Source organism: Pecten maximus, chromosome 13 (assembly GCF_902652985.1).
Source record: "Pecten maximus chromosome 13, xPecMax1.1, whole genome shotgun sequence".
Classification (NCBI taxonomy): Eukaryota; Metazoa; Mollusca; class Bivalvia; order Pectinida; family Pectinidae; genus Pecten; species Pecten maximus.
The window spans coordinates 14,218,270-14,230,273 of record NC_047027.1 but is presented as its reverse complement, the minus strand read 5'-3'; the positions used below and the strand labels follow the sequence as shown (position 1 = coordinate 14,230,273).

At 36.6% G+C, this 12,004-nt stretch overlaps 1 protein-coding gene across 1 annotated transcript; it reads right to left on the bottom strand.

Annotated features, from left to right (window-relative positions):
• Nucleotides 1–1,380: 1,380 nt before the first annotated feature.
• LOC117341552 lies at nucleotides 1,381–3,122 on the bottom strand. Its single transcript, XM_033903417.1, has 2 exons — nucleotides 1,926–3,122; nucleotides 1,381–1,841 (listed from the first exon to the last, which is right to left on the bottom strand). Exons 1-2 carry the CDS (start codon nucleotides 2,816–2,818, stop codon nucleotides 1,727–1,729), a joined length of 1,008 nt encoding a protein of 335 aa, XP_033759308.1. The 5' UTR covers nucleotides 2,819–3,122; the 3' UTR covers nucleotides 1,381–1,726.
• Between the last annotated feature and the right edge of the window lie 8,882 nt (nucleotides 3,123–12,004).

Below are 12,004 nucleotides of genomic sequence, written 5' to 3'. Positions count from 1 at the left end.
ATGTAACATGGACAAGGTTGTACTGATGTAACATGGACAAGGTTGTACTGATGTAACATGGACAAGGTTTTACTGATGTAACATGGACAAGGTTTTACTGATGTAACATGGACAAGGTTGTGCTGTCATCATGTAACATGGACAAGGTTGTACTGATGTAACATGGACAAGGTTATACTGATGTAACATGGACAAGGTTGTACTGATGTAACACGGACAAGTTTGTACTGATGTAACATGGACAAGGTTGTACTGATGTAACATGGACAAGGTTGTACTGATGTAACATGGACAAGGTTGTACTGATGTAACATGGACAAGGTTGTACTGATGTAACATGGACAAGGTTGTTCTGATGTAACATGGACAGGGTTGTACTGATGTAACATGGACAGTGCTTTATCCTATTTGTATTTTACAACACTGTGATAATAAATTTGTAAATTTGTTCCAACTGTGTACATGTATACATGTATTTGCATGCCTGTTACAGTTTTCTGTGTATATTCATTGATTTCAATTTTGTCCGTTGTATAACATTATATGATATAAACATAATGTAAGATTCTAATAGTCCTATCAAAATATGTGATATTATATTAACACGTAATATTCTATGATTATAATAGTGATATTTCAAACTGTGTATCTTTAAATTAGCATACATGTACATTTCTAGTGCTCTATATAATTAAGATTCTAATGATGTTATTCCTATCAAAATGTGTAAATTTACATTAACGTGTATAATTGTAGTTCTCAATTTATAATAAAGATTCTGATAATGTTGTTTTCAAATTATGAAAAGATATATTAACTTGCAGAATTCTAATGTTCTTACTTTTTGTATAACTTATCTATATCAATGTGATTAATACTATATTATAGAATTTTTCAAATTGATATGCTTGTGTTTTGGTTTTCTTTAGTTGTCAAATGATTTCTACAGGTAAAATATCTTGGTAAATACAGAACATGTATGAAACAGACTATAATTACCCTCCCTTTGATGTCTCTGCCTATTGTTCTAAATATGTAGGCGTTCAGGGAACACACCGTAAATACAGAACATGTATGAAACAGACTATAATTACCCTCCCTTTCATGTTTCTGCCTATTGTTCTAAATATGCAGGCGTTCGGGGAACACACCCCTAATACAATAGCCGATATGTGAAATTTTGTGGATTATTCTAGTAACAAAACAGTTATTTCATGCCTTATCAGTCAATTCAATTCAATTCATTTATTGACTTTAGGTCTATGACCCATCAGTACATAAATTAATATACATGTATTTATATATGTATATATATATATATAATATTGAATACAACATGAATTATAATAAAATTACAAAACGTAATTGACTTATTATAATTAAATACGGAAACCGATTAACCGACATATGTACTATATTATGAGGAATATTAATCAACCATATTGTCTACTGGCAACATCAGCAAAAAAATACATTGTAACCACTTAATCTTACAAGGGCTGCGCCCAATCACAGAATTGATACTAATTATAATACACTGTTACAGAATAAGGATTCTAGGAGAACTTTTATAACAGTCAGTCAGAGAGACATGGAAAAAAAGTATCAGATAATACCATTTGGTAAACACGACAGACGGACACCGGGAGGTTCAACAATGTATAAGCACACTATTATGCAATAACGTGTTACATCAAAACTCAACACCTACACAAACCGAGTATATTTACACAATTCTGCAACTAAAAGCTTCTTTGATAAATCTTCCTAGCAAATTCAATTCTTTAAGACTATTTGTGTTCAGTAATTCTATTACTTTGAAGACTGAAGGTTTTTTCCAAAAATATTTCTTTATATATTTTCCTCTAAGAGTTGAATATTTTTGACATACGAGTAAAAAATGAAATTCATCCTCAACTTCTAAAGAATTACAGTTAATGCAATACCTATGACACCTGGGAATATTCCTATACCTTCCTGATTCTATAGCTAGATTGTGTGCTGAAAGTCTCAGTTTTGTTATCATTTTTCTCAATTGACTTGGTAATGATTTGGTGAGGTAGAATTGCAGTGTTACTTTATTAACCATATGTTTGTATAGATCACATTTACTCGACATATGTAATGAGTTAAACAATGTCTGAGAGGCCTGGTCATTAATTCTTTCTTTTATAATAGGCATATAAACAAAATCAGAAGGCAACTGACGTAACCATATATATCCAAATCCAAGTTCAAATAATTTGTGCTTCACATGCAAGAGCCAATTCTGTTTTGGATTCTCTTTCTCAATTTCCATGTAGAGCAAGTTGTAAGCCTCTCTTAGTATACAATTATCAGAATTCAACAATTTAAACCAAAATTTTAACATTCTATTAAGTTGCATATTCCTCAGTGGGAGTCGCCCAAGTTCGATATAAATCATAGCGTTACAGGTAGATTTTTTAACGCCCAGTAAGTTTTTACAAAATTCTAAATGTACCTTTTCAACTTCCAAAGCATTATGAGTACTCCATACTTCACAGGCATAGCAAAGAATACTGCTAATATAAGTATCAAACAAATGCAACATAGTTTTTATATTTAAGTTCAAATTATTACACTTTGAACGTAGGGCAAAAAGAGCTTTACGACCTTGTTCGGCTAAATGCTTAGACATAAAGTTAAATTTATTATTAAACTTAAGAAGAAATCCTAAATAACAGAACTGGTCTACCACTGAGATATTTATACCGTTATATGTCCATGTTTCGTTATGTTTGACTTTACCGCCCTTCCGAAAAACTACGATTTTTGTTTTATCTGTATTAACTGTCATTTTCCATTTATCTGAGTAAGACCTTAAATTATCCAAAAGGCTTTGCAATCCCTCGACTGATTCGGAAATCAGTACAAGATCATCTGCATACAACAGGAGAAAGAGACTCAGTTCTCCGAAATCGTAACTTGGGGCCTCGTTTTCAATAAAGTAGTTTTCAAAATCATTAATGAACAGGGAAAAAAGTAATGGTGATAAAATTTCCCCTTGAAATAAACCGACCTCATTTGAGAAGAAATCTGAGCATTTCCCGTTTAGCAAGACACATGATTTTACTGAATTATATAGAGATTTCACTGTTTTTAAGAAACAGTAAAAACTCTCACCTCGGTGTTTGTACAAACCCAATAAACTTTCCCCCTCGGCCAAGTGGGGTATTTTTGACTGTTGACTGATAAGTCATGAAACAACTGTATACAATTGCACGGCTTAATGAACTATTGTACGGTCTTCAGGAGATGAGATTCATTTCCTCCTCCAACATTCCCGAATTTCTAGGTAGTCTCTGTTTTAGACTAACATTCAGTTCTCCATTTCTTCCTCCAACATTCCCGAATTTCTAGGTAGTCTGTGTTTTAGACTAACATCCAGTTCTCCATTTCTTCCTCCTACATTCCCGAATTTCTAGGTAGTCTGTGTTTTAGACTAACATTCAGTTCTCCATTTCTTCCTCCAACATTCCCGGATTTCTAGCTAGTCTGTGTTTTAGACTAACATTCAGTTCTCCACTTCTTCCAACATTTCCGGATTTCTAGGTAGTCTGTGTTTTAGACTAACATTCAGTTCTCCACTTCTTCCTCCAACATTCCCGGATTTCTAGGTAGTCTCTGTTTTAGACTAACCTTCAGTTCTCCACTTCTTCCTGTAACATTCCCGGATTTCTAGGTAGTCTGTGTTTTATGCTAACCTTCAGCTCCCACTCTTCAGAAGATGAGCTCCACTTCCTTTTAAACATTTCCCGAATTTCCAGGATTGCTTTTTCTAACGTCTTATAACCTCCCTGATATTTGTGATTCTTAATTGTTTAAGTTACCTATTATCCCGAAGAGAAATGTTAACATGTATTCCGTAAACCTTCTTCTTACTTATTTGTCGTAACAGAACAATATCTGCCACTCAGTTCTCAAACGTCATTTAACCTTGAGATAGCTCGATCTGCCACTCGGTTACATATCGCCAAAGAACTTTCAGGACATGTGTTCACTTAATTCCTTATCGTCAAAGAACCTTCAAGAGATTTGTGGTACCCAATTCCGTATCATCAATGAACCTGCAAGAGATTTGTGGCATTCAATTCGTTATCGTCAAAGAACCTTCAAGACATTTGTGGCACTCAATTATTGATTTGCAAACAACTTTCAAGAGACTTGTGACGCTTGATATTGGACCCGTAGCATGCTGGGGTGAAGGGCTACAAAGTTTGTTCAAAGAAATGACCTTGACCTTCATTCAAGATCACATGGGTCAAATAGGCTGTAATCTTCAAACGACTTCTTCTCTGGGAATATATCGCAGTTTCTAAACACACACACACACATACACTACACGCTTGCTACTCCAAAACAAAGCTGTTGATAGGACGTTAAGCAAGGGAAGAAATGAATGTTTTCTAAACTGTATACACGTACAAAGAAAACCTTTCGTTCTGGACTCCACCCACTCTATCTTGTTTCCGACTTGTCCCATGTGATGCCAGAATTCCCACATATCCTAAACGATATTTTGCTTCAAATAAGAAACCGAATATTTATTAGTGTACTAAGTCCTGTGTAATAAAATCTATGATTAAGAATCTAATTGATTTCTAATGGTTTGGACCATGAAATGATGACAACCTAATAGGGTTTCAAAGACGATATGTTGATATACAGGCTTGAGTATCAGATGAATAGGAGATGTATTTTAGTTTATAACGAATTAGAATGATGCTCAGCATTTTGTGAGTGAGACGACTGGTTCGCCCGTTGCCAGTATAATATGACCGGGTGAGGTGTCCTGGTGAGTGTCTTCGGCAGTATGCTTCAGTGAGGTAGCACTATAAAGTCAGTGTCAGTTCTACCCTATCACAAGCAGATAAACACGAACATACCGCAGTCTCCCATAAAACACGCATATTCACCATATACATAGATCTTGCACAGGGGAGGCCGTTCTAAAACAAGAAAAGATGTTGATAGGACGTTAAACAATATTAATATACCTCTACTGTATTTAATCTATATAAAAAGTAACCGGTTAAATTGATTATATCCCTTAACTCCGTTTAGCTGTGTTGTAGTCCTGTGTGTTAGTCTGAGAACTAAAACACTCTTGCTGAACTAAAACGCACTCGGAGTGTTTCAGTAGAGTCAATCAGGCCGTCATGTTTCAAACCAAGCGTTGTTATCGAACACGCCGTCATGTGTCAAACCAAGCGTTGTTATCGAACACGCAGTCATGTGTCAAACCAAGCGTTGTTATCGAACACGCCGTCATGTCAAACCAAGCGTTGTTATCGAACACGCCGTCATGTCAAACCAAGCGTTGTTATCGAACACGCCGTCATGTCAAACCAAGCGTTGCTATCGAACACGCCGTCAGGTGTCAAACAAGGCGTTGTTGTCGAACGGACCTTTTATTAAGGCACTGTCACGGTTTTCTGAATAAAAAAGTTCTTTTACGTTATTTGCCGACGAATGGGGAAATAAAGGCGACTCCGAGATTGACAACTGTCTGGTTGATCAGTGAGGTCAGCTATTATAAGAATTGTTTACGCTCAGAAAGAAGATGGGTATATGTTACAAAAGCACTTTCGTCGGAAACAAAACCAGGATAGAAATCAGGAAGTCTTTCAAGGGAAATCCTAACCTAGGCAGTGAAGGTTGTGATTTTGTTTCAATGAAATGTATGTCACCATAGGCTGTAGGTTCCATTGCTATCTAAATGCACGTGCGAGTGAGAATATCTTTTCGGTGTGTTTATGCATAATAAAAGGGTTCAAGTATGGGATTGAGGGATATATAGCAAGTTTTCCTTCGACCTGATGCCTATCTCCCTCGGGTTCGGGAAATATACGTGGTCTCGAGAAACTAAAAACTGGTTATATCTCGCCACCGCATACTTTAAAAAATGAAAGGGTCCGTAGGTATCGCTATCGAATTAACCTACTGTATTGTCCAAACGTATCAAATCAAACCTATTGAAAGCCGAAAATGGCGAAAAAAATCGTTATGCGTAATTTGAAGTGTTTACGAGGTATAGTGGCTCTGAGCTAGAACAAAAACACGCGCGTTATAACATTATACTAAGACATAACAAACGAGAAAATAGTGCGGACACATCAAGATCTGACGCCTACACGACTTCTCTCGATTTAACATTCAAATGTGACGTCATGTGAGATTCTAGAATATCTACAATCCGAAGTGTTTTTCGAAGCACTAATATTTTATCAGGCGCGTAGCTGGGTTTCTCAGGTGTAGAAAGTCGCATCCAATGTATGATTGCAATGATCACGCGCATAACCATGTCATTTTAGGACGTGCCCAGGAACTTTGGGGTCAGTGATGGATGTTTTTATAGTGTCGTCTCCCTGACTTTACACACCTGAGCTCGGTAACGCAGACAACGGGCAAGATGAACATCAAAACAGACAGCAGCAAGTCTCAGCTAGGGAACAGGACCCTTCCTCAAAGGGGTGAACGGGTGGTCAGATAGCACAGTCGTAACACACTCACCTCTCAACAAGGCGACAGGGCTTCTATTTCCCGGTAGGAGGCGAAACGGTATGGGGGTCACCAACTTTCCCAAGATTATTATTTTTATTTTTTAGCACTCGCGCTTCAATTCGGGACCCCAAGACTGATTGATATCAAGTTGATATGACGTCGTTTGGGAGTCAAAACCTTGTAACTGCAAAACACAAACTTTTCAGAAGAAAAAAATGTATAACTGAAACTGTAAAGTAAGATTAACAAACTGTCATGTATTTTATAGCAAACATGTTGTGTTTTCATCTTGTTACTTAAATTTAGGTACCAGAGAGTGTGGTACTGTACTGATAGTTACAAGGTTTTCACAGCAGTTTATCTACAGCAATTCCGTGTAATTGAATGTAAAACCACGTAAGTCGATTTCCCGGCTCCGTAACACTGGACTATGACTTGCAAAACGGAGTCAAAACCCCTTATACACAATAGTTAAAAACTGTCTCTTACTTCTGTCAGTGTTTGTAAATGCAGAGAAGTATTTTTATAAATGTTTTGAAATGAAATATTAAACAATAATAGCCATAATTCTGCTTCTCATATTTCTTGTAAAGGCTGCAAATGGTCAATTCCGGTGCAGATACAAGCTTTTATCAGACTTATATCATGGCCAATGAAAATTCGTGTTATAGATCACATGATTAAAATGTAACTTTCCATTGGCTGATATAGACAAGCTTCTGAAAGGTGGTGTAGACTACAATTCAAACAAAGGTGTGTTTTCACTAAAAGTGTAGTTGCAACTTACAAGCCTTGAAGGTTTTGACTCCCGAACGACGGCAACTTGTTTCGCAATTGTAGAATAAGACGAAAGTTGAACTAAAGGTTACAAGTTCAAACAAGGTAGATAACACCAAATACAAGTAGGATTGATTTTATTGTCCATATCAGGAGATAAACTTTGGATACAATTGATAATATGTAACTTTTACAACACGTTTTGGATCCTTTGTGGAGGACATTGTTATCAAAGTCAGGACATGGGGAAAGATTTGTCGATATATCCAGTGATATTTGTAACAAGAAGACGTGATATATAAAATGTTAAATGAATCATTACAGTATACCGAGGTTACAGTATCACTCCTGCTGCCGACAATTACATCGCATGGGTTTCCAGCATGTGACGAATCATCTCGTTTTACACATACACAAAGCTTCCCGCCTAATGTGATTGACCACAAGGGTACACACCTCGGTGGTTATTTAAATAACTCTCTAAATGATCTACAAAATCGTCAAATTTTGAATAAACAGTGAAATGGAATCATTTAGATATAACAAAATAATGTTTAGCTTCATCTAATCAAAATACACCTGTACTGGACAAATACCCTAACACTAAGTGAGTATTTACGTTAGGTTATCCATGGCAACACGACCACGTGTAAACTACAAAATCGATCATTTCTATGTCATATGATTATTCAGTATGTCCCGTGTCAATTGATGTGTCACGTTTAATTTGTGGACGATGTAAGTTACAAATATCACAGCGGTATCAGATCTAGGGTTGGTACATTGTTTATCAGGGGACACCTCAACCAGTGTCACATCACTATAGCGGTGTAGTGTCATGGGGACTGCCAAGGTTACGTATATATAGAATACTACAACACCAGCTGAAAAAAGTGAACTTCCATCCTATACAAAAATATCAAAGTCCTTTACCCTACCCGAGATCCAATGTTACTATGTTAAAGGTTGTTTATCCTAATTGAGTCAACCGTAACGTACAAAAGGACATCGTGGTGGCAATGAATGTGATACAATATCTACCCAAATAGGATACTCATGCTAGCCTGGATAGCAGCGCAAAGGTGTATGGGGTCTAAATGAAAACCAATATTGTCATTTAGATGACCCCTTTGATAAATGCTTATATTCATTTATTAGGCAGTAGGAATTTATCAGACCCCTGTAATAAATATCTGTGTTTTATTTAAATAAACGTCAGGAAATGTATGAGGCCTTGGTGACAATATACAATGTTTGGCTTTGTATGAAGTTAACACCCTGATTAATCAACCCTAAAGAATCAGACCCCTGGGATTGATAAATAAACAAGTGTATAATAATGTTAATAAAGATATGACAGGAAAATACATCAGGCCCCTGTGGTAATATTTATTCGATATATGAAAATACGTTTGGGATATTTAACAAGAAAAAAGCAGTGGATGACACGGGCTACTTAACTCTATAAACCTCATATCCATACTAATAAAAATAAAACCTGTTAACATACGTCTAACTAGTAAGAATAATATTTTTAGATTCTCATCAATATTTTCTGTTTACTTTCCAGGTGTAATCATGACGGGATTTTCTGCAGTGATTTGCGACGATCAATTTAAACCCGAGCTCTATAGAAAAGACAATCATGTGTACGAGTACAGTCATAGTGTCAGTATAAAACGTCTGGCGGTCCTTTATCTCTTAACGACCCAAAAGGAAACTCGATACCCCAAACCGAAAGTCTGTATATAGCAGTCACGAAGTGTATGGGTTGTTGTAGGTAGTCGCTTTACTTCGGGCCGTTTGGAATTATACTCGTACACCAGTGATTAACGAGGTCAGATTTCGATATAGGAATATGAACTTTCAGATATTAGTTTTCCTTTTTTTAAACTCCAGTTATATACGCTTTCGTCCGCTTCAAGTTGTTATTGTAATACTGATATAGATCAAACTAGTCACGTGGTGTCGTGTACCTCAGGGGTACCGTAATTGCCGAAAGCCGAGATCGATATATTAGATAAATATGACTCGTCAGTGATGTTAACCTCGTGCTAGTTTTCATTTCACAAAATGCTCGAAACATTTCGGTGAATTTTTTGGCGACCTCGACTACCGTATATAAACGGGACATCTCAGATATTTTTTTGCTTGCCCAGATCAGAGACGTATATACCATATATGTAATACGAACTTCTCAGATATTTTTTGCCGGCCTAGACTTTGTTATCAGAACATCTCGTCGGCTTTTTTGAAAAGAGAGAGCCTCGGCATATACATGTATGTTGTGTTATAAGAGCGCAGCTCATCGCGCCCGAAGGGCGTGAGAGCGAAGCTCTCTTTAAGACAACACGTGTATAAGTTATATTTCCAATCAATTCTATACCCCTTCAACTTTGAAATCGTGTCCCGCGGGAAAAGTCTCGCACCTCCAGTAGAGGCAGCCATGTTTGAAATCTCGTTCCCTACACGACGAGATCTGAATGATTTCTCTCTCGTGGAAACAAATAACTGAAAGTTAGTTCAAATTACTTAATTCTTGAAATATCCACACATGCATGTCAAAGGCATGATTCATTTAAAAGTTACCATTTCTATTTTTCTTTTGTCTGGCGAATTTGATTGGCTTGAGTTCATGATTTCGTTGGTTACCTAAATCGGAACCTTCCCAGTTTCGGTGCTGATCAAATTGGATGCGAGAGTAGAATGATTACAAACTTCCACATTATAGTTCTCATTGTCTTAGTATACAGTGAGGACGTTAAGTATACTAAACATTCAGATTAAAAAAAACATACATGTTTATAATACAGTGTGTGTGTATATCTCAAATAATAGTCTAAGCGAGTGATTTTGCTTCTTGTTACTTCAACCACGGACTAGATATACATACTAATATATGTCCATGCTTTAACCTAAAAACAAAAACAAAACCCAACACATGCACAAAATAAAAGAATACAAGTATACGTCGCAAGTTTTATTGTAACTAGTTTATATAGTGATACGGTTGCCTTCTAGCTTCGCGTGGTTCCCTTTAGCTCAGTCTGTAAAGCGGCTGTCCAGTAACACTGGGGTCGCGGTTCGATGACGGTGGAGGCACACTACTTGCTTTTCTGTTACATCGGTTGACCACTCCAAGTGCAAGCTATATGAAAATGAGAGGCTTCGTTGGGGATAAAACCTGGGTTAATGTGTGTTCGGGGCAAACATGTTTGAAAAGTGAGGAATAGTGAGGCAGGTTTTAATTGTAAATAGTGTACATAGTGATTTCAGGTGGAGGAATTTCCATTAAGTCAGTCGGTAGAGCGACGGAGCAGTAAGCAGAGGGTCCCGGGTTTAACCCCTTGTGGAGGCACTCAATTCGCTTTCCTGTTATATATATCATGAAAATATTGTTGTATCGTCTGCCCTTTTACGTTGTTAGTAGCAAAGAAATATGGCAGTAGAATACTGATGCCATTATTAAGTGCACGATCATTTGGAATCCAACAATGCAAAGTAAAGACAGTGAAATTCAGATCAGGACAAACAATAAACAATTCTGTCTTATTTTATTAAACAGTGTTCGAAAAGTAAAGGTGGTCCGATGGCCAGAGGCTATAGAAAACCTGGTCGGTCTATATAAAATTTCTTAGTGTTGGCCCCAATGGTTATGAAAAGTTTGAGTCCTGGCATACATTACAATTCATGTAAACAACATTCCAATATTTTCTGACAAATGATATGAAACCAGAGCTTAAAATAGAGGTTTTCTAACCCATAATAGCGTGTTATTACTGGATGATGCAAGCGTTTGCGTGACAGTTATGCTACTTTCAACAATATGTTTACAAAATGGGTCTATGGAAAAATGACTTGGGCTATGGGATTTCAATTTTCTGTAGACATATTGTCTAAGGAATTTTCATATATACTTTCATGTATAGATGTTTAGATGTAATACATAGTTTATGTTACAATGTGTTTACATGTTTAGATTTAGATTTTTTAAAAAGGGGTGTATAATCTACCCCCCCCCCCCCCCCCCCCAAAAAAAAGTCTAAAATCTGAAAATGTGGTAGTATATACATGTTACGGTGGGTGATTACTGCCATAGCTGCGCTCTTCTAAGGCTTTGCCTTCATTCATATTATTGTGCATCCTTATCTTATATCCAGTATTGCTTGTTCCTAACATAGTCTCACGTCACTAAAATGTTTGTTCCTAACATAGTCTCACGTCATTAAAATGTTTGTTCCTAACATAGTCTCACGTCACTAAAATGTTTGTTCCTAACATAGTCTCACGTCATTAAAATGTTTGTTCCTAACATAGTCTCACGTCACTAAATCGTTTGTTCCTAACATAGTCTTACGTCACTAAAATGTTTGTTCCTAACATAGTCTCACGTCACTTAAACGTTTGTTCCTAACATAGTCTCACGTCACTAAAATGTTTGTTCCTAACATAGTCTCACGTCACTAAATCGTTTGTTCCTAACATAGTCTCACGTCACTAAAACGTTTCTTCCTAACATAGTCTTACGTCACTAAAATGTTTGTTCCTAACATAGTCTCACGTCACTAAAATGTTTGTTCCTAACATAGTCTCATGTCACTAAAATGTTTGTTCCTAACATAGTCTTACGTCACTAAAATGTTTGTTCCTTACATAGTCTTACGTCACTAAAACGTTTGTTCCTAACATAGTCTCACGTCAC